This window comes from Zingiber officinale, chromosome 4A, assembly GCF_018446385.1.
Source record: "Zingiber officinale cultivar Zhangliang chromosome 4A, Zo_v1.1, whole genome shotgun sequence".
Classification (NCBI taxonomy): domain Eukaryota; kingdom Viridiplantae; phylum Streptophyta; class Magnoliopsida; order Zingiberales; family Zingiberaceae; genus Zingiber; species Zingiber officinale.
Window position 1 is genome coordinate 140127558 of NC_055992.1, and position 24286 is coordinate 140151843.

The 24286-nt window shown below is 39.4% G+C and overlaps 2 protein-coding genes across 3 annotated transcripts; one reads left to right on the plus strand and one right to left on the minus strand.

Annotated features, from left to right (window-relative positions):
* Positions 1 to 2723: 2723 nt before the first annotated feature.
* Positions 2724 to 7194, plus strand: LOC121971483 (acyl-CoA-binding domain-containing protein 3-like). 2 transcript variants are annotated; one of them, XM_042522777.1, is made up of 5 exons: positions 2724 to 3623; positions 5307 to 5412; positions 5493 to 5587; positions 5712 to 5785; positions 6833 to 7194. In XM_042522777.1, exons 1-4 carry the CDS (start codon positions 3001 to 3003, stop codon positions 5728 to 5730), a joined length of 843 nt encoding a protein of 280 aa, XP_042378711.1. In that variant the 5' UTR covers positions 2724 to 3000; the 3' UTR covers positions 5731 to 5785; positions 6833 to 7194. The 2 variants fall into 2 exon arrangements, with proteins under 2 accessions (XP_042378711.1, XP_042378712.1); XM_042522778.1 differs by having other exon boundaries at positions 2725 to 3623; positions 5493 to 5559.
* Positions 7195 to 8995: 1801 nt separating this feature from the next.
* On the minus strand, positions 8996 to 16466 carry LOC121971484. The gene is made up of 2 exons (XM_042522780.1): positions 16200 to 16466; positions 8996 to 12405 (listed from the first exon to the last, which is right to left on the minus strand). Exon 2 carries the CDS (start codon positions 12293 to 12295, stop codon positions 9335 to 9337), a length of 2961 nt encoding a protein of 986 aa, XP_042378714.1. The 5' UTR covers positions 12296 to 12405; positions 16200 to 16466; the 3' UTR covers positions 8996 to 9334.
* Between the last annotated feature and the right edge of the window lie 7820 nt (positions 16467 to 24286).

Sequence of the window (24286 nt, forward strand, 5' to 3'; positions counted from 1 at the left end):
ATTTTATCATTTTAATGCAATTTATCATGAAAATAAAAAACATGAAAACTCTAGGGTCAATTATAAATCACTTCATGCTAAGACTACCTCATATAAGGTTAGGAAGGTAGATAATATTACCTCCTCCGTATTGGTCCTGGGACGGATTGACGGGGGCGCCGGGGGTGAACGTATTCACCTTTTGCCACTAGGAAGGTAGATAATAATTTAGGCAAGAATTCTAAAGATTTTAGGTATATACCTAAAAATAAAAATAGCCAAGGAAACCAAGAAAAATCCAAATTTAAGGATTTAAGGAGAGAAAATCAAGTCTTAAGGTCAAGACTTGATAAATTGAAAAAGATCCTTAAAAGGATGAAAAATATTTTTAAGGGGTCAAATGAATAAGATCTAGGGGTAGATAGGCAAGAGTCATTCAATAACAAGAGAGGTTTGAGATACAAACCAAAAGCTAAGAAAAATGTGCTCTCATACCATAGAGTTCCATATACCTATGAAACTAATCCTAGGTCTAGGAGTTAAGTCAAGGTAACAAGGAAAGTTATCCCTAGAAGTAACCTTGAAAAGACTAGTGTGACTAAGGCTTCTAAAAAACTTAAGAAAGTCACTAAGAAAGTCACAAGGGAAGTTATCCCTAAAGTTGACTATGAGGAGTCTAGTGTGGCCAAGACTTCTAAGAATGTTAGGAATTAAGGTTATTAAAAAGGTATTAAGGGAAGTTATTCCTAATGAGTACCTAGAGTACTCAAGAAGCACCAATAGATTCTGAGTTCCTAAGAGTGTGTTTTCAGCACCTTAGATGGGTTTAGAGAGTGTCAACTCTAATTGGAATGATAGTTAACCTAATCTTTGTGAAGTTGATACTTTGAGACATTTTCAAGGTATTGCTACACCTTGATACTTTACCCTTTAGAAGAGTAAAGTATGTCAAAACTTGAAGATTTAGATTTAATTAAATTGACACAATTAGGATAGAAGTCAAAGAATTACCAAGTTGAGTTTTTGACAAATTTCTTAAAGGGATAAGGACAACTTAGGTTTATTTTTCAAATTTAGCGATTAGTTAGTGATACTTAGATAGATAATCTAGGTATTTTCTTTATGCTAAAATTGCCATAATTTTATGCCCTACGTATGTTGGTACGGGAAGTATCCGACAATCGAACCTGTGTTTTGATTATGTTAAAGGGTCCAAAGTTAAGTTGTTTTGTTATCTAACGAGTTTGAATAAGATTATATTGCAGGAAAGTCCTAAGTGTACTTAGGTAAAAGTCTTAGCTGCAGTTAGGTAGGTAGAAAACCCTAGGGGTAGTAACCCTAGGTCTTAGGGGGTAGTAATCCTAAGTCCTAGGGGGTGGTAACCCTAGGTGAGGAAAAGTCCTAGCTACGGTTAGGAAAAGGGAAAACCCAAGGGGGCAGTAACCCTAGGTCCTAGGGGGTGGTAACCCTAGGCGGAAAGTCTTGAAGGGTCAAGAGCTTCGGGCAAAATCTTAGAGGGTGGTAACCCTAGGTTAAAATCCTGGTGTCGCGAAATGGGTGGAAGGTCGGACGGGTCATAGAGCGGACGTCCAGCATGAAGACCAGAAGCTTCAGATGCTGAGTAAAAGTCCAGTTGGTCTGGAGGATCAACTGACAACAGGTAAACTCTCCTGAGTAGAGTAGGTGAGGACGTGTTCCCCGAAGAGGGAACAGTAGACGTCTGTTTGACCTAGAGTTTTGACGAAACTCAAAGTCAAAACCGGACAGTCAGAGATTATCATAATTTCATATTATATGTATATTATTTTTGCCTGGACTAACTTTATTTTGCAGAAAACAAGGAGCTGGAGGCAGATGGTCCCAGCACCCGGAAGGAGTTCGGGCCCCCAGAACTGGTTCGGGCACCCCGAGCTGGTCCGAGAGCCCAGAGTCGGTCCAGGCACCCGGATCTCAAAGGTTATTGCTAAGCTGATGTGGCACGCACGGAGTAGTCGAGCCACGTGTTCCCGACACCCGAAATAGCCTATAAAGGCAACTTCGACCAAGAGCTTCGGAACAACACAACGAACGACTTCCGCTTCTTCGAGCTGCCCAGAAAATACTTTTACGACGTCCGAAAGCTCCGACAGCTGTTCCACTAAAGATTTTATGTTGTCGGTATTCTTTAAATTGTTAATTATTTGTAATACTCAATTTGTAATCTTTCGATTGATTAGTGCTTATGTGCGGACCTTGGAGTAGGAGTCGACACAGCTCAGAGACCTATCAACTTATCTTCTCTTCATTAATTTATTATTTACATTCTTAGTCTTATAAATAGGACATATAGAGAATTATTGACTTGAAAATCAAATAAATATCTCCCCTTATTTTCTCATGTATGTTTGTTTATTACTTTCTCATTCTCATTATGTTCTTAATTTCATAATATCTTTTAAATTTTCTAAATATAAGAATCGAGTTTTAATTTGTCACTTACTAGCAAAATTTAGTGTAGATCCTTTTGTCCGTAAAATATGAATCGATCATTTTTTATTATTAGTAGAAAATAATGATCCCTATTTATTTTATATATATAGAATCATCACTCTTAATTAATAATAAAAAATGATCATCTTTTAATTGACGTTTTATGAGCTGCAAAATTTGTTGCATGGACCGCATCGGTCGCACTCGTGATTAATCGGCGACTAAAAAAACGTGGATCACGACGCGCGCCAAATTTACCACCGAAAGATGACAACATTTGGCGGCACTCTTGGGCCCACCTGGAAGAGAGAGAGTGTGTGCCGAAGCGGACCGTTTGTGGAAGGCGGCGCCTCCGCCGAACACGTCAGTTAGCCGGTTGGGCTTTGCCTCTCGCTCTCTCTGTCTATCGCCCTCGCCCTTTTCCACTTTTTCTCGCTTTATTTCTTTCTCCTCTTCTCCTCGCCGGGGATCGGAAGCGGATCGCCGGATCGGAGTTGGTACTCGGGTGGTAGAAGCGGAGCGGAGAGAAGCAGATAAGAGGATCGGAGGAGGATGGACTTCTACCAGGAGCTTCTACTCACCGGCCTCATCTCCGTCCTCATCGCCTTCCTCATCGGCAAGATCGCCTCCGTCGCCGCAGACGACGGCGATGGCGACTCCGCCCTCGCCTCATCCGCCGGTCCTTCTGCACACGGAGCCAGTGCGCATCCGATTGCGGGGGAGGAAATAGCGCGCAACTCGCCTCCTGCCCCGTCCTTCGATGTCGAACCACAACAGCTGGATCTAGAGAAAGAGGAGATCGCGGAGGAGGCCCCCCAAAAGGGGGATTTCATCGAGCAGAAAGAAGGGTTTGTCCGGGATGAGGAAGCTGAAGAGGACGTTGTGGAATTGGGTGGAGCAAATGCTGTAGAAAACGAAGATGTGAGCGCAGTGGAAGAGAAAGAGGGCCTTTTGTTGGATGGGGAGGACGATTGGGAAGGGATTGAGCGGAGTGAGCTGGAGAAATTGTTCGGGGTCGCAGCGGAATTCGTTTCTAGTGAGAAAGGTGGAGATGCAGTGTCGAAACTGAGCGATGAAGCACAACTTCTGTTGTATGGGCTGCACAAGGTTGCCACTGAGGGGCCTTGCTATGAGCCAAAACCCATGACCTTGATGGTTTCTGCTCGATCAAAATGGTCAGTATGTGGTGGCCTCTTCTTCTTTTACTTTTTTTGTTTGTCTTTTTTCTTAGATTGGATTATTATACTTATCTTAAGGTATCAAATCATTTAAGTATGACTGGTCCAGGGTTTGTGTCTCAATGCCAAATAGTATTGTATTTTGTCAATGTCGTTGGTATTGTATGGTGTTGGTGGTAAATTGAAGGTGGAAGTAGGAAGGAGATGAAGAAGGAAAAAAAAAAAAGACAACTATATATATATGCTTTTCATCTGGAATTCAATATTAGCATGCTAAGGGGTGTTGAGTGTTGACATAAAATGATACTCATCATCGGCACGATTGAGACAATGACACATGAGTGACTTGGTGCCAAATAGTATAGAGTTTCGATAATTTATCGGAATGATATGTTTTGACCATTTCATCCGGTATGGTATGAGATTTCAAATCATGGGTGCATTGGATTAGTCTTATTTTAGTAACATTTGAGTAAGAATAGATATGATTATCACTAAATTCAAAAACCCTATCATGTTAAGTAGAGGATTTCATGAATGTCAAATGGATTGTTCAACTATGAAACAATGAGGGTCATTATATCAGCCAAAAAAGTGTTTTCTTTTACATCGTTCAATCATGTTGTCTAAGTGATGGCTTTCTATTACTCCTTTGTCTTCTTCCTCAATGTTTACATTTTTGCTTGAATTTGAGTCTACAAGGTCACTAGACACTATACTAGTTGAGAAAATAGCAGAAATTACATATATGGAGATATGTTGTTTTTAAAAAATAAAGTCTATTGGATGGAAGTACCAGCCAAAGTGGGCTTTGCTTTCTCTGATTGATGATGACTTTGATTATGTACCTCTTTTACTTACTTTGGTACCAATTTAATGATGGTATAACATAGGTTGGTCAGAAGTATGGAGAAGCTATTATGAAAAGAAACATACCCAAGTTATCAATTCATAGGCATATGCTTTCTTTGAGTAATTTTGATGATTGTGATCATCATGTGCCTCCTCTACATACTTTGGTGCCAATTTAATGATGGTATGACATAGGTGTCTCAGAAGTATGAAGAGGCAATTGAGGAAAGAAAACATACTCCAGTTCTCTCAGTAATGTCAGTTCCGATGCGCCTCTATTGCATACTTTGGTACCAATATATCATGGGTTTATATCTGGAGAAGCTAGCGAGAAACGGAACATGACCTAGTTATGGTTCATAGGGTCATGTTTTCTGTCCGTAATATTCTTGATTTACTGGTTACTTGTCCATTTTTAAACTGTTTTATATTGTACGTTGACACCGAAAAGCTTGGATATGAATATTAATGCAAGGAAAGAGAATGAATTATGGGGCTTCCATGAGGAAATCATCTTGCATAGATTTGTGAATTAGGCTGCAGGATTTGGTTCTTCCAATTTGTGACAAGCCACATAAGAAACTTACCAACCTACTTCAACTTCCCCTCCCTTTGGCATGTATTTATCTTCTCATTCGGAGAATTGTGAATTTCCTGACATCGTAGCTTTCCTTAGCTTCAGAAAACTGTTACATCATGCTTTCCTCTTCGTCCACTACGGGATGGTTCAACATTGTAGCTTTGGTTACATATTCTTGTTTCTAAACTGACAGAGTGTAAAAATGAAATATGCATCTAATGGGGACCTTGGTTCTTCTACATTCCTAGGTATGCTTGGCAAAGGCTTGGGAACATGAATCCAGAGGCTGCAATGGAAGAATATATTGGTCTTCTCAATAACAGTATTCCGGGATGGATGGTACAAGAACCTGTAGTAAGTTAAAACGATACAGATGTTTCTTGTAATCGACACCTAACATGAACTAATGCACTCTCGTTATGAATATCTGCTAGGAACAAGCCAAAGGAAATGGTGGCAAAGACCCGCAAGCAGTAGAAATCACTCAAATAGACCAACAAGGTAGAAATCACTCAAATAGACCAACAAGGTGGAAAGTCGTCTTCTCATTCTAATTCTGAAACTGAAAAGTGGCAATACATTCATAATTTCTTGGTACTTGGTTACAGATTAGAAATTTAAGGGATTGGTAAAGATTAACCTCTGGCTTGCAGGTTAGTGGGAGATTCTTGACCAGTGTAAGAGACAACTGATTCTGTAGCTGCTGGTCCCAAACTTTTCAAAGAAGGTACATTTTTTAAATTATGAATATTTAGATATAGACATGCTTATAGATATTCCTTCCATCTCAAATTAACAAATGAACATGCTATGTATGTCATGCAACACTTGTCTAGGGTGAGAAAGGAAGGTGCTATAGAGAATCTATTCTCTGTTATTGGAAGCTTTCTATAGTATGCACCTCCCCTGGACCAATCTGACTAAATCGAATATTGCTCAGTATAAATTAGGCTTGCTGATTTTTTCCTTGAAGTAAACCATGTAAAAAAACATGTTATGTCAAAATAATCATATTCTTATGTGATTTAGTTGATCTTTACGCCTTCTCAGAAAGTTGATTTCTTAATCCTTGATACAGAAAATTGTAGTTAAGGAGAATCATTTTACTCATGTCTATCAAACTCTGATGTAATACTCAATGATTAATGGGACTAAATCTATACTCATACGACTATTAACTCTAATCCTCTTGGTTGAACTGCTTCACAAATATTGATTTGCATTAAGACACTCCTAAAATTCATAAAATCACCTTGAGTCTTATGACACACTGCTTCATAATTTTTTTTTTTAAATAGATGATAATATAGTAGGAGATTGAGCCTAATGGCATAGGATGATCCATATAGCCAATTGCACTTGGTAGGATAAAATCTTTGATTGTTATTGTTGTATTGATTTTCTGATGTAATACTCAATGATTAATGGGACTAAATCTATACTCATATGACTATTAACGCTAATCCTCCGGGTGGAACTGCTTCACAAATATTGATTTGCATTAAGACACTCTCCTAAAATTCATAAAATCACCTTGGGTCTTACGACACATTGCTTCATAATTTTTTTTAAAAAATAGATGATAATATAAGTAGGAAATCGAGCCCAATGGCATAGGATGATCTATATATCCAATTGCACTTGGTAGGATAAAATCTTTGATTGTTATTGTTGTATTGATTCTAAAAGCAAAATAAAATTTCCCCTAAAATGAAATTTCTTGCATTGAATTTTTTTTGGCCTAATTGAAGATTACAATATATATTTGTTACAGGACTGACAAAGGCGTTCCTTTTCAACCTGCTCTCGCCAACAAGAGAGGCATTCTGAAGTCACTTCTGGTAGATCATTTGGAGTTTGGATTTCTCTACTACATGTGCGTTTGTGTTCTAATCCTGCAGTGTTTCAGTTCCCATTATTTATGATGGAGAAGTCTAATCTCATGCTGGTGCTTTGTGGTAGGCAAAACAATGTTCATGCCATTTGTGTCTAATTTCTCTCAGATTTAAAATGGAATAGAGTGTAAATATTTGTCGAGTTTGTTTCCTGTATTAATTTGCTTCGTGAGTTTATCGTTATCTCAAGATCATGTTTAAAATTGCACTTGCCTATCATAAAGAGTTTATACCCTGTTTATTCTAAGGTGCAAATGAGAGAAAGGATGAATTGCACAATCAATATACTTTTCTTTGTTTACCTATTAAACTTATTAAAAAATAATAGATTTTATCGCATTTTCTTATTCAACTAGGGTGGAATGAACTTTCTACCGGAATGATGAATTCTAAATTCACGATGTGGCCATGAATTTGAGGTCGCAATGTTGCATTATAGGAGTGTCTCAATAATTGAAAGAGTACGTCGAGAGTATAGATGAGATAAAGTTCACGTTACTATACTATACAGAGCTCTATCAATTTGAGCGTTTGAGTTGACTGATTAGACCCAATTATTGGATCAATACAACCTCAACTGACAATCTATAACAGCAGTGGTAGCGACTGCAAACTCGCAGCAATGCTGCAAGTGAGGCCGTGAGTTCACATTTCTTTCCTTCCACTTTCATTTCATGTTTTAGCCTTCTTTCTTCTCTCTTTGCAAACACCTTTTGCGTTCAATTTCCTTGGAACTAGAGGTGTAATCGAGCCGAGCCGAGCCGAGCCGAACTCTTGGATGTTTGAGTTTGGCTCATTTATAATCGAATCGAGCTCGAGCTTTATTTAACGAATATATTCATGACTCACGAGTTTATTCGAGCTTTTATCGAGCATAAACGAGCTTAATAAATATAAATTATAAATTTAAATATTCATTAAAAATTAAATTATATATTTTAAAAAAATTATAATATTCTTGTTAAAATTTATAATTTTATTCTAATAAATAAATTTAATATATTTATTTATGTTTTTTATAAATAGAGTATAAAATTTATAAATTTAATATTAAAATTATTATTTTTTTATTTAAAAATTGATTTATGAGCTTAACGAACATGTTCACGAGCTAACGAGCCGAATATTATAAAACTTGAGCTTGGTTTATTTATCTTAACGAGCCTAATTAAATGAGCTCAAACGAGCTTTTATCGAATTAAGCTTCGAATAGCTCACGAACGACTTGACTCATTTACATCCCTACTTGAAACATATTTTATTCACCGTTGATTCCTTTCTCGGAGTCCCTTCTTTTCGAAAGTTTTGAAATTCATATCATTTTTGTTCTTCATTATATCACTTGGCTGGGATATGTTAATCTTACGGCAATACAAAAGGTTGAAGATTTCGTGTAAATTTAATAAATTTTAGAGGTTGAAACACCAAAAGGCTAAACAAAATAAGAAAGCAAAAAATTCTCATGAGAACAATGTAAAATATAATTATTTTAGAAAAAATAAATATACCATTCGATTCTGTGAAAGAGAAATATTATAAATTACAAAGTATCATTAATGTAATATAATGGTTCTTTACCCGTAAAACAAATTAAAATATTCTAATCGAAACTCCGTGAACGCATCAAATTTAATTTTCAGGTCAAAGTTCCTTGGTTTAGGTCTTAAATAAAAACACCTTCAAAGAGCTCTAGCTACACTAAATCTGTTATATTCTTATCCTACTAAGAGAATATTACTACGACTTGAACTGATGACTATGGTATAGAATCATTGGGTAACAAATGCTACACTAAATCTGTTATATTCTTATCAATTGCCACCTTAGTATTAAAAATAAAATAAATTCTAAAAATATAATCTGTTGAGTTAGAATGAAACGTCCTTTTAATAATAAATAATAAAAAAAATCCTTTCAACAATTTCAATAAAAAAACAACCTTTTTAAAAAAAAATCCCAACATTAATTATCGTCAAGATAAAATAAAAGAAAAAAAAAAGTAATACATGATAGAACTTAATAGAATTCACTGCACATAACAGTTCAAGCCAAAAGGAATTCTCTATCCTGCACAAATTTGGCATTAAGAAACGACTTTATGAAGAAAGAGACATCCAACCAAGGAATGAATGATCAAAAGCCTCATGGCTCTTGCCATGCACCTGGAACTACAACTGCTAATCAATGACAATGGAGGCAGCATTCGTTATAAACAAACCAAAACCTACAGATAAATCAATTTTGCATTACCGCTATATCTATAAACCTTATTTGTTTCATCATCTTGTCATCGCCACATCATCTATCTATCTAGTTGGCCCTAGTATTCGAGGGCCGAAAAGGGTAAGCGACTAACTATTTAAGCTGGTTTATCGAAACAATCATGGTCGCGATGACATCCACTTGTAGCCATTCAAAGGAGGCGGCGGCTCCCAACCTGAATCTGGTTCTTTTCGCTTTAATGGAATTGTAGAACTAGAAGGCTGGGTAGGGTCTTCCATCCAACCTCTATGCCCTTGCATAAACAAAGGATGATGACCGAGAGCAGGATGGTGACCGAGGCTCTCGCTTTCTCTGATCACACTCTCTGGTGGTGTCATCCCATTATTTAGGTCAAAACCAGGGTGTGCGCCACCAAAACCAGCTGTATAGTGCATATTAGCTGCACCAAAGTGAAAAGGCCTAGGAGTAGACATGCCGAGACCCGAGTTGGTAACTTGTGGTATGTGCGCCATCATTCCTCTGGTCTCGGCCAAGTAGGAAAAGTTTCCAGGTGAATAATATGTTGTAGGAACCGCCATGGCAGGCCCGGTTGGAAGGCCGCCAAACCCATAAGCTGGGGTTGATGCGCCGGGATAAGGAAGCAATGGCCTGGTAAACATAGCAGGCTCCATTTGCATCATCCCATTTGGTACGACAAATTGCTGTGCTTTGTAAGTGTTGTCCTTCCTTGTGAGTGATATTTCTGCTCCCATGATTTTGATGGCAGGTTCATGTGCTGCTTTCCATCCAAGCGATTCAGTAGTCTTCATTGTTGGTTGGATGACGCTGTGAGAACCAGCATCTGCCGATGATGGGTTGTCATTCAGGTCAAAATCTCGAAAAGAAGAATGCCTATAAGATGAAGAAGAAGCTGAAGATAGGCTCCGTTCCCCATTTTGAAAATTCAATTTCAACGATGGGAATAAAAGTGCAGAGGTGTCCTCATCCCCAAGGCGATTAAGATCCAAATTCAACAACTCAGTTTTTGAACCGACTTCGACACATGAATCTCCGGATGGAAGACTAGAGGAAGCAGGCAACTCTTTCGCCAAAGTGGGGTCGTCACCAGCAACCTCATCGTCACTCTCAGCTACATTCAGATCAATTCCAACAAAAATTGACTTCTGCTTGGGACCAGAGGAGGCCCGTTTGCCATCTGGAATTCTTCTAGGAGATGCTGGTCGAAAAGCACTGGTAGCAGCAGACCCCTTCCACCCCATCTCACCTCCAAAATGGAGAGAAGGCATTTCTGGAGCTCCTTTCGAAGAAGCCACAACAGCTACAGGAGCAGATACATTGATAGGCAATTTTGGACTGTTCTTCATTGAACACTCAGGTTCATCGCTGCAAATATTTGCATTCAGATCAAAGGTGTATCGATCCAAAATGACCTTGCCAAATGATTCTTGCGTGGGAATTTTTGGCCCAGGCGAGACTATATCTTGATCAGTGTTTTCTCGTCCAGAACTAATGTTCTGTGTGATCTCTGATCCCTTCTCAGGTGACGATGACCTAGTATGCTCATTTACAATAGAAGAACTGTTTCTATCGACTTGTTCAGCCATTTGTTCATCCTGCTGTGCATCAGAAACAGGGCTATGAGAACCAGATGCTTCTCTGGAATTGACATCGGGTGAGCTACAAGAGACCTCTCTATAATCAACTACCTCTCTTTCCACTGCTATAGCCACTTGCCTTGCGACTTCCAATGCATCATCCAAGCCCTCAAGACCTGGTCCAGACCTTTGACTGATCTCTTCATTGGCCTTTGTTCCCACAGCTTTTAAGAAATCAGAGGATACTGAAAAATGATTTTTGCGATTCTTAAAATTGAGCTCGCGTTCAAGATCCATAATGACACTACTGACAGCATCCTCCTGAGTAGATAACTGAGGATTGCTAATATCGTTAGGGATGCTAGCATTGACAGAATGATCTTGAAGACTAGTAGTGAGATCTGCAGCTGGCATGGACTCCTCGACTTTTATCAAATGCTTGTCCGGCCCATAGTCAGCAATCCAATTCACTTGCTGATGTTCCATTACCTTTGATGCAGAAGAATGACTGTTGAAAGAATCTAATTTGGATGAGACAGTAGGTTCTGCAGATGCTAAAGAATGATAACCAGTTTCTTTTTGAGTGGAATTACTTGGTTTGACTTCTGTAATATTCATATTGATCTCTTTTACACTGTCAGCGACATCCTTAGAGCCTATCACATCACACTGATCATCTGCATCTTCTTTCTGGCAAAACTGCGAACAAGTTTCAGTGGTGCATTTTTCTTCTGTATTGCAAACAGATAAATTCTCCTGACATGAGTTTGAAACAAGTGGTACTCGGGATGAACTTATTTCTGCTAAAACTGCATTTGAATCAATTAGATTCAACGATGCAGAAAAAATTTGATTGCATGTTGGAACTCTCTCCTTATTTGGGGAATCAAGGGAGCAGCCTATGACATTAGATACCTGTACTTTACTTTTTGCAGATTCTACTTCGCATTTGTCTTCACCAACTTGCATGGAGCAAAGAGGGATGCTGACAGATGGATTTCCAGAATGCAAGCCATTTTCATTCATCTGCAATTCCTCAGCTGGTTCAGATCCATCAAAATGAATATCACCATTCTTTGCAAGAGTCAATCTATCGTGCAATAGCTTAGCCTTATCTTTAATTTTACTGCTTCTATAATCCATGAGAAGTTCAATAGTTGCTCCAAATCCAGATGCATTTGTTTTTTCAGGATTCACAAGAAGCTTCTCACATGATATCAATAATGAAAGGATCAGTTCCTCCACAACAATTCCGTTGTCATCAGTATAATTGTCTAGCGCTTCTTGAAGCCATTTTTTCAGATAAGAAAGACCATTTAGCTCAACAAATTGATTAAGACATTCCTTGTGGTCGGTAGCTGCTAAAACACTAGCAACTGTAGACCATTGCCTAGCTGCATCGACCAAGTTACTTGTAGAAGAATCATTTAGTTTCTGAATCATGGATATCAGCTCTTCAACCCTACCAAGGCTCGAGAGTCCATCTCTCATCTCCGTTAGAGTAAAGAAGTCCTCAAGCATCATTATAAATCACTAGATAAATGAGCAAGATTCAAATTCCTTAGACCATGTTGTCTCCAGGTTCACATCGCCATCGGTAGCAATATGAGAATGTAATTTGAATTCTCAAATACCTAATGAAAATATTGTTTTATAGAAGAATAAAGAAATTAGTAAATAGCACAACCAAAAAAATCAACAAATACAATTCATTTTCAAATTCACTGGCAACTGCTTTTGTAACTTTGTTATCAAAGAACTCGATAACGAACATTAAAACAAAGTGGTAAATACTGAACCATTCTCATGATCTTGTTAGTTTTTGCTGCATGAAACAGAATACAAACACTTTCAGGATTTGAAAACAATCTTATATTTATTAGACCTGTACAAGCCTATTATGCCAAGCTCCCAGCTATGACAGTACATGGGTCAACTGATAGAATTATAAACTCAGAGCACATCAATAAACTCAAATAGTAACTGAATATTCATTTGCAAAATATGATAACCACCACAAATACTGACATATACTACAGTCGAAGGATCAAAGACCTTAAACACTAAAACAATTACCAGGAAAAATAGCAATCATTATATTCTGTCGAGTAAATAAATGTACTGAAAATAAGAAATATTAAATTGTGTTGAATGTCTATGCGGGGGAGTAATTTGGTTCATCCTCAAAATCTGAACCATATCAAACCAAAATATTCGGTTTCACTATTTTTACACTAACCTAAAAAACCCAAATTATTTTACTGGAATTAATTGATCGAATAGATAGCTAATATTACAATAATATTCCATCTCCTAAAACTTATCATTGTCTATGAGATTTCCCTAATGGATATTACTATTTAAGCCTGCTCAAATTCACATTAAGGATTAAATGCAAGCTTTTGCTCCTAGCTTGGCATCCTACCCTTACCATAACTATATCCTATCTTGCAAACTCGAAATTGTTCTGCAACTATTTGTCTTCGTACCTTTTACAAGTCAATGCTAGATGAATGTGAATCAAGTCAATATGAAGTATAAATAATTCTTGCTAATTTTTGATGGAATAAGATAACGATATGAGGGGCTTTGGTTCATGTAGTCACTATAGAAAATGAGTAATATTTCTTATTAATTTGGTTTTAACCAAACCAAGCTGAACCAACTTAACAATTTTGAATTAGTTTTAGTTCAATTGACCTTTTTTATAAGGTTTAGTTCTGTTCCAACAAGATAAAGGCAAATTCTCAATTTCCTATACGAAGAGCAACTCTAACACCAATGTCAACAACAAAAGTAGCTTCAGTGCAAGATAAGATAGAATAACCTAGATAACCACAAAAACTCTTAAAAGAGTATAACCCAGCCATCTTGATATCTACGCTTGAAGCTCAAACCCAACACAAAGAATTAGAATAATTCGGATGCATGATCATCAACTAGCATCAAAAGTGTATTCTGAAAATCCTAGTAATAATGCATCTTAATCATCAGCATGAAAGCATTAACAATACTATGAATATTGTGGCTTACCACTCATCACCAAGTGCAATGACACTTACCACTCAGGAATATACAGCTGCTATGAATAACTATAACAAATAACACTACAATTAATGCAACCATACTCCAACAATTGCACTAACAATAATCTAATGCAATAGTGTCAACACTCCACATACACGACGGTTGCCTCACAATATAATATCTCAATCTAGAAAGATATTATGTGGGCACTTATGACTCCCATCTCCAAACTAAATAAATGCATACATAAAATGTAATCATCAGCCTTAAATACAAACAAATTCATCATGCATTGACCACTAGTATTAGCATGAATGACAACATAACCATATTCATCATGCAACATGCAAATGAAGTATGTAGGCACATTATATGAATTAGTAAAATGATCAAAATGATATGCAACTAGTAACAATGTGACACCTCAATAGCATGTATTAGAACAACCAAAAGTCATAAAAGAACACAATAGAATTAAACATTGAGGAAACAACCATATATTTGCATTTTATGCAAATGATGTAGATAAATTATATGAATTAATAAAAAGATCAAAATCAATTAGAATAAATTCATATTAACCAACATTGCTTCAAGTTGGCTCAAACTTAACCTAAATTGGTTCGGTTCAAGCTAAGTCAGAGTCCAACTCATGTCCAAATCAAAGCCTAATCAATTTGATCCTAGTCCGTCCATTAGACGATTCAAATACATCCTTATTTTAACTCAATTAGATTTAATTTGAATTTTGAGCAATCATTACTAAGTTCAATTTAATAAATCAATAGCCACAGTAATTAGATTAATTAAACACTAAGCATTAGACATAAGACAACATCTAGTTGGTTCCAGAAAAGAAAAAGATATTTACACATATACCTACAAAATTCTAACAAGTGTTTTAGCAGATTATTCTTCTTGCATATCGACTACCAACTTAAGCCATTAAAACTCATTGAAAGGTTAAGTCTGATAGCCTCAACAACAGTATATGATGCTAGTCCAAAGGACATGTCAGTTGATTTTTTAAAAAACAAATAATTACCTTGCATACAGATAGAATATGTTTAATTTTTTCAACCATTGGGGTCATGATTGCAAAGACCCAACCCAACTACAACACCAAGATGCAAATTAAAGCAAACTTATCAATGCAAGTCCTTACTAACTCAGATATCATGAGACAACAGTATGAAAACTCAATCAACTATAACCTATATAGGGCGAATTGGCTCAAAATTGGCCAAGTCTAATTCGAATTTGGTCAATTTATCGCACGTCTTCATTAACTCTAGAAGATAAGGAAGAATAAATGGTCAAAATCCCCTGAACGACTGGTTGGAATGAAATTAAAATCCCCTGATCAACCAAGCTGGAAAGGAATTAGCTGAGTATGATTTGATTTTGATCAATTTCTTGAATTTCCTTGGCCATAGAATAAGAATCGATAGTAAAATTCTTTTTAAGAAAAAACTATCATGGGGCAACCATGGAAAATTAGAGGATTTTGGGTGTACACGAGTGAGACAAGTGCTGAGGGAGGACAGGGAATCAAGTGTTGATGAAAACTAGATATCTAGCAGTGAAATATTTGTTGCTTATGCAGCTTTCACAGGGTCAGAGACCTCCTATTGTGTTTGATCATTTAGGGGTGAGGATGTGGTAAGATGCAGAAATGCTACAATAGTTTCAACAAATCCACGAGATCATAACACGCATCTTAAGCAAATGGGAGAAATTCACAAGTACCAAGGATATCATCCCAATTCCTATGCATCCTTCTACCGATCAGTAATCTTTACATCAAAAAAAAGTAAGACCGCAAAAAGAGGCTAATGGACCTATAATATAATATAACAAAAGTAACTAAATTGCACGCAACAAATTTCGATCAGATGAAGATTTCCGGCTAATAAATAAACTCACACGAGCCTAGTGATCTTACCATATTATCCAACCATTAGCAATCACAAAAACATCAATAAGAACTAAGTTAAACCGGTTCAAATATCTAATTTTAACAACTAAAAAGCAACAATTTTTCTAAATAAACAAGACACGAGATTAACATCAACTTACCTTGCGACGAGAAAAAAAATACAAAAGGAAGGAACGCGTCGCACAAATTAGGAAGTAACAAAAGGATGAAAATAAATCCCGACAAACTCGATTTGAAAACAGAAATAAGAGATCTAAAAAAACGCAACCAGTGAAATAAGCCAGCCTCTCACCATTTCCCTTGGAATCGCCCAAAGAAACCCCGAATCGCCAAAACTAGATTAAAATGAAATCATCGGGGCAGAAAAGAGGCAAACCGGATCAAAACGAGGTTGAAGACGAAAATCGGAGGGCATCACATCAAAAATTGACAAAACGGGAAGAAGGGCGTCCAGGCGATTACCTCGTCCAAGGTGCTGACGAGGACGAAACCCTAGAGTCCAATCTGGACAAGGAAGAAGAGGAAGGCAACAAGGAACTTCGTCTCCTTCCGCCTCTCTCTCTCTCTCTCTCTATCTTCTCCTATCGAGCCTCCTCCTCTCCCTTCCCTTCCCTGCTCTCTCCTCTCGTCTACGAACCCTAATTTTCTACGGCGCCTGCTGTGCGGTGGCTGGCTCCGAGCGAAGTCTCTTTCTCTCTCTTTTCTCTCTCTATCTTGTCCAATTTCATGTAATATGATTATTAAATTATTAATGATAATTATATTTTTATTCCGAACCGTACGATTAGGCGTGTCTGGCCGGTTTGACAGTACGGATGGGCCGGAGGTCAGCCCAATGAGCCCATCTTCATAAGAGCAACTCGGGTTTTTGACTGTTTCTCGTGGCTTTTATTTTTGATAACACAAAATAAAATGAGAAAAAAAAACTGAAATAAATCTCAGTTGGAAATGCCCTAAACTAACACACATTTATTTTCAAATTTTAAAATTAAATTACACTTTAAATAAAATATTTTTTGTAATTTTAGACTCTGTTAATGATAAGACAAACATAAAATGATCAAATAGATTTTTAGCAAAATATATTTAAAAATATTGTAATGTTAGAGATTATTGAATTTATTATTAGTTTTCATGTGTCGTACGATTTTATAGAATAAGAACCCATTATTTTTTTAAAAGATCTTAACCTACTATATTATTTCTTTTATAATTTAGATGTGCGAACTTCATCCAATTTAGATGTAGACAATTTTTTCTTAGTTCATTAGATAAATTTAAAATATAATTTATGTATATTCAAACAAGGACTGAGAAAAGAGTTGGTCTACATAGATTTAATGTAATTATTTAGGGTTTTCAAATCTCACAATTAGTCCGGGGTCTTTTTTTTATATGTAATTTTTATCATTAATCAATCCATCCTAAATCCCTAAATTATATTTCACTAAAGGTAGATTATAATTTTTTAGGGCTGTAAATGAACCAAGCGTTCGTGAACAAGTTTGATATTCGGCTTGATAAGAGCTTGTTTATGTTCGTTCAATATACATAAGATTAATTAAACAAACAAGCTCGAACAGCTCGTTAAGCTAAACAAACAAGCTTGAACACATATGTATTCAGCTCGTTAACGTTCGTGAACAACGTTAGTGAACAATATTCACGAATCATATTTATTAATAAAGCTCTTTTCAATATACTAAGAGGGTGTTTGGCTAAACTTATTAAAAATAACTTATAAAAAAAATGTGGAACCGCCACATCAGCAGTCCCCCTAGAGTCGGTCCCACGGATATGGAGGGAGGTAAATGCAGGTACACAGGTGGAAAGTGCATGGCGGAGATGTTAACCCTAGGCAGTGACACCCCGGGGATCGACCCCTGGACATTTCAGCCACAGAACCATGCACTCCCCATCTATGCTACGCCCTGGGGACTATTAAAAATAACTTATAAGCTAGTACAACTTATAAGTTGTTTTAGAAACTTATAAGTTGTTAGATCTTATTTTAAAAATAAGTTGTTAAAGTGTTTGGGTGAACTTATTACAATCAACTTAAATGTATTGATGTATTTGGTATTATAAGATCTTTTTATTAATAAAATTACCAAAAGGGGTATAATACTATTAATAGAGGATTTTGAAATTTTTATTAATAGAGGATTTTGGGCGAATTTTTACACCGGGGGAGAGAAAATTAGAAAGAGACATTGGCCGAGAAGATGACACAGCGTTGGAAGAAAAGTTGGTGGAGATAAAAAGATATTAGACTTATAAAATATTATGGAGGATAAGATGAGGATTTATGAAATTATATAAGGATATTTTAGAGAAAAAAATTATTAAAATAAGATCTTTTTTAAAAAAGTAGGGTCTTCCATATTTTTTTAAAAGCAGCTTATAAGCTCCAAAACAGCTTATTTTGACAGCTTATAAGCTGTTCGAAAAAAATTTTACCAAACAAATTTGAAGAGCTTATAAGCTCCAAAACAGCTTATAAGCTATTTTAGAGAGCTTATAAGCTCAGCTAAACCCCCTCTAAATAAATAATAAAATAAAATAAATAAATAAATTTAAATTATCAATCTTAATAACCAATCAAACAATTAAAGTTTCAAACAATCAAACAATCTTGAATTGAGAGCTTGATAACATCTAAACGAACCAGGCTTAAACCAAGCTCAAGCCAAGCTCGAACCAAGCTCAAGCCAAACTTGAATTGAGAGCTTGATAACATCTAAACGAACCAAGCTCAAGCCAAGCTTCAAACAAGCTCAAGCTCGTAAAAAATAAACCAAGTCAAGCTTGAACACTCATTTTAAAAGCTTGGTTCATTTTAAGCTCGGCTTGGCTATATTATCAAACAAGTTTGAACACCCCAAAGCTCGGCTCGGCTCAGCTCGACTTGTTTACAACCCTAATAATTCTTAACTGCATCGCTACTCAAAAATAAATTTTCAAAATATTCATCTCAATTTCCTTTTTTATTCTTTTACTACTGATGTGGTGATTAGGATGCTGTCACGATGGAGGTCAAAGTCAAAACGATCGATGTGTATAGGGCATCGTTCGATCGGCCGAAACATATCCCGGTCGAGCGAAGCATTCCGTGATTAAGGGAAAAGATCCGATCCACCGTAGCCCTCGACACGGGGAGTAATCAAAGATCCGACGCTTAAGGGAGGACGTGCAGGAGCCGAGTCGAGCGGCTACCCCACTCGGCAGAGCAGCGAACTCAACACCAAGCGAGCACGCGGACAGTGAGCTTCTGGTCGAGCGGCAATCCCGCTCGACCCAGTGACAGGGGATTTCTGGCCGAGTGGCTATCCCGCTCGGCCTGGCAGCAGACAACACGTGGACAAGGGAGTTCCGGCCGAGCGGGTATTCCGCTCGGCCTGGCAGCAGATAGCACGTGGACAAGGGAGTTCCGGCCGAGCGGCTATTCCGCTCGGCCAAGCACAGACTCGATAGGACATCTTTCGACATCCTTTTGGGAGTGTGTGGCGTTGACATGCGTCGTGGTTAGACAGAGGATCGTACGGTGGAATCTTCCACTGTCACTTCAGAGATATGCTCGGTCCGTTAAGGTACTGTGTCAGGGAAACTTTGCTGACATGTCTTTTCAATGAAAGCTTTGAGATGCATGCTCGCCTTGGGAAGTGTGCATGCGCTCTTCCGGAGCTCTATATAAAGAGAGGTCCAAGCATCGACGGAGGTATGCTTTACACCCGATTTCTACTGTTGCACTACAGTTCTCGTTGTTTCTTCTTCTTCTTTTTTCGCCGGAGACTGACTTGAGCGTCGGAAGGTCATCGCTGGGGACCCCTTCCCTGACTAGGCACTGACGCTGCTTGTGTTGCAGGTGGGAGCGGAGTCCGCCGAAGATCAACAGGAGTGCCACATCTCCAGCATCCATCTCATCGACTTTCAGACAGGATCATATTTGGTGTCGTCTGTGAGAACGTCGCCTGAATCTGAGCAGAGAAGATAGAAGACGTTGGACAATTAACCACCGTGACACTCACTCAGGAGGAGCTAGAGATTCTTGTGCAAGCACGAGCGACAAAAATGATCGAGCAACAACAACAGGCGCTAGCTGATCGGCTAGCGCCGCAGCCTGCGACATCGGCGGCCAATAGGCGAGCGGGGCCAAAAGACCGAGTTGAACAACTCTCCATATGGGGGTAGAACCGAAGGTTGACCAGCTCCAAGAGGATACCGCCGCCGATCACCTTCGCCCGATCGACGACCACGGCACAGATCTACTGAGCGTTAGGATGGTAGAAGGGTACCCGAGCGTCATTACCATTAGTGAAGGGAGGAAACTGATCCCTCTAGGATCCCAGCCGAGCGAAACAGGTCATCCACCCGAGAAAAGGAAAACAGGAACAACGCTTCCCGGGGAGAGATAGGCATGATCGCTGGAGGACCGACCGACGGGGACTCCAACCTAGCCCGAAAGTCATACGCTCGGCGGTTGGAGCTCCATGTTGTGGAGTGGAGCATGGAGAAGGCTGAAGGGCCTCAGATTAACTTCAGCCCCAGCGATCTGGAGGGGGTCGAGATCCCTCATGATGATGATTTGATCATCCGAACGGTGATCGCCAACTACACTATTCACTGGACCTTCGTCGACACGGGGAGTTCAATGAACATCATTTTTAAGAAGACATTTGATCAGCTACAGATCGATTGAAGCGAGATGCTGCTCATGGTGACCCCGCTGTACGAATTCACAGGCAACGAATTTTTGTCGATCGGCCAAGCAAGGTTGGTCATCTCGCTAGGAGAAGAGCCGTTGAGGAGGACTCGGACCACTAACTTCATAGTGGTGGATGCACCATCAGCTTACAACGTCATCTTGGGCCGATCAGCCCTCAACGAGTTCCAGGTAGTAGTGTCAACTTACTGTCAGAAAATAAAGTTCCCAGTGGACAATTAGGTGAGCGAGGTGAAGGGAGACCAACGAGCGGCTGCTATGTGGAGATGGTCAAGGCTGAGGCAAGGGCCGCTCGGAAAACTCCACGGCTAGAGGTAAATGTTATCATTGAAAAACCTCCCACTTTGGTATATGGAAAAAAGGAGGAGGTCCAGATCCACCCAAGTCGATCGGAAGCTACGACCTTTGCAGTCGCCGACCTGGAGGAGGAGAAGAAGGCAGAGCTGATCACCTGTCTCAAACAGAATCACGATGTGTTCGTTTGGTCGACACATGAGCTGCCCCGCATCTCCTCGAGAGTGACTCAGCACGAGCTTCACATCGGACCGGACGCTCGGCCGGTCAAGCAAAGAAAAAGGGAAGTCCAATTCCTGAGCTGTCTAACCAATATTGTGCTAGTCTCCAAGCCGGGCAACAAATGGCAGGTCTGCATCGACTTCCGTGATCTTAACAAGGTATGCCCAAAGGATTTCTATCTACTGCCCAGGATAGATCAAATGGTGGACTCGACGGCGGGCTACGAGCTGATCTGCATGCTCGATGCGTATCAAGGATAGCACCAAGTGTCACTCGCCCGTGAGGATCAAGAGAAGGTCAGTTTTATTACGGCCAACGGAACATACTACTACAATGTCATGCCGTTCGGACTGAAGAACGTCAGAGCCACCTACCAGAGGCTAATGAATAAAGTGTTCTGACGGCAGATCAGTCGTAATATAGAGGTACATGTTGACGACATACTGATTAAATTCCTCCGAGTAGCTGACCTATGCAAAAATATCAACGAGACTTGTTGGACGCTAAGGACATACGGAATCAAGCTGAACCCGAGCAAGTGTCTGTTTGACGCAAAGAGAGGATGCTTCCTGGGCTACATCGTCACCGAGCGGGGTATTGAAGCCAACCCAAGTAAAGTCAAAGCTTTGCAAGATATGCCACCGCCTCGGAACTTGAAGGAAGCGCAGAGGCTGACCGGTCGGATCACGGCACTATCCCGGTTTATATCCAAGTTGTCTGGTCGGAGTCTGCCGTTCTTCAATGTCCTTCGTCGAGCTACGAAATTCCAATGGGAGGTCGAGTGTGACCGAGCGCTGGAGGAGCTGAAGGAATATTTGAACTCCCTACCTGTATTAGCCAAGCCGGTAGTGGGTGAGCCGCTCTAGATCTATTTGTCGTCCAATGAGCATGCGGTCAGTCGGCTCTAGTTAGGCAGGGCGGCCAAGATCAACAGCCTATATATTTTCTAAGCTATATATTGAAGGATGCCCGCTACACCGGTCTCGAAAACTTGCATACGCTTTGATTCTAGCCGCCCGGAGGCTTCGTCCTTACTTCCTAGCGCACACGATCATCGTGCTAACAAACAGTGCCCTCGGACTAGTTCTTCTTAACCTAGAAGCATCGGGGAGGCTAATCAAATAGACAACCGAGCTAAGCGAGTTTGATATTCAGTATCAACCCTGAGTGGCGATCAGGGATCAGGCCTTGGCAAATTTTGTCATAGAAGTCCAGAGTGACGAGCTGGCAGCAACGTGGAGGATATATGTGGACGGCTCGTCCACTCGGTAGGGCAGCGGGATTGGCATATTGCTTAACTCACCACAGGAAAACCGGATGCAGCTGTTGATAACCGTGATTTTGCTATATTATTTTAATTCATAATGCATGTTTTTGATGGTTTACTCATAGCTTAATCTTACATTTACATTACATTTTATAAATTACATGTGATCTTGGACTTAATTACAATTTAGCCAATTATCACGGTATTTGATGCTAATATTTGATTATCATTTTGTAGGCATCAAAAGGGTCATGGACCCGATCAGATCAGGCTACACTTGGGCTCAAATCTAGGGCTAAACGAAGCAATCAAGCCTTGGACCATTTTGGACCGTCCATTGAAGATCAAGCAGATCAGAGTCATCCATTGAAGATCTGGCTCATCCAACCTAATGAGGAGTAGATCTAGACCATAGATGAAGATCGGCACTGTTGGATCAAATTTTAGGCTATTTTCCACCGTTAATCAAGCTTAGAGAATTCCCAGTCATCCGATCAGATTTGGGAGAGTTTAAATGCCGCGAGAAGCTACAGTGAACTCTAGGCTCGGTCGAGATTTTCTTCTATAGTGTCTTCGTCTTCTTCGCGCGATCCGCAGCTCCCGTTCTCCACTTTAGATCCAGATGTTAGCGTTCTTCATCGGCGGAGATTCCTGAGCTCCGGCGTTCATCGTCCGTTGGTACAGAGAGCGGCAGAGGCATTCCCAGTCCGCGAGTTGATTTCTAATTCATATTCGGATTACAGGCGAGAGGCGTTCCCAGATCTGTGATCTCCATCAGCATCGGAGCTCGAGGGCGTTCCCAGAAGCTTCCGATCACATTTCTGATTGCCACTCCATCAACATCTCTAGCTAATCTGATCAATCGGGTGAGTGAAGCAACTTCCAGATTCAACCTCTGTTTTCTTCGTGTGATGTGGATTCCTTCCGGTTGTGAGCTAGAAGGGCGTTCTCTGAGGCTATGAACATCCGGTCGGATTAGTTGATAACTCAAGATTCAGAGCCAATTGTCGAAGGGCGTTCTCAACGACAATTCTATAGTGACAGCAGGGAGAAGAAGGTTTGCGGCAAGCATCTGTGGTTTGTGGAACGTTTAGGGTTTTTATTTTCTTTATCTTTGTCTTTAATTTGTTCTCAAATTTGCTCAGATCCTAAGATCTAATTCAATTTTCTTGCTATTTTTCTTGTTTCAGTTTACTACAATTCTATTTCTGATTTTTTTTCTTATTTTCAATTCTGTTTTTCTTAACATTTCTGAACTTGTTGAATTTTTGCAATTCCACCAAATTTTTAACTATTAACTTAGTTTGCAATCTAATTGTAATTTTTGTAACGCCCCGGCCTGGGTGGGCCCCACCCGAACCGAACTGGGCACGCTACCAGAATTGTCCATCGGGTTGACGACTAGCTCCACAGACCACCGGAGGTTCTTTCAGCGTGCTTTGTCCTCACTCGCACGCACCCTGGAAAACTTCCCAGGAGGTCACCCATCCTCAGATTTCTCCAAGCCAAGCACGCTTAACTTTGGAGTTCTTAAGTTTGGGCTTCCGAAAAGGAAGGTGCACCTTGGTGATATGGATAGTACCATATAACCCTTTTTAGCCATACTTAACTAGAATCTCAGAACCGGGGTATTACAATCACCCCCACTTAAAGACACAACGTCCTCGTTGTGTAATCACAAATCACACCACAGACAAATCCCAGAATCTCCCTCGCTAGGTGGTGCCCTGGGTGCTCCTGCCACAGGCGCACTCACGGTCGCAAGGTCGCTCTGATACCATCTGAATTGTCACGCCCCAGAGGAGTCCCTGTCCGAAGAAATTTCGACAGCACCTCCCCTGTACGGCGGACAATATGAAACATTACTACATACAAAATATACATCAGCAACACTAAGCTGGAATATATATGCAAAATAGAAATAACATAACCACGCAGTTGATATACACAGCCTACCCGGCTGGACATAAATGAATAAAACATATAGCATAATACAACAGCCCACACGGCTGAAACAAAAAAATAAAATAAGCACAGCGGAAA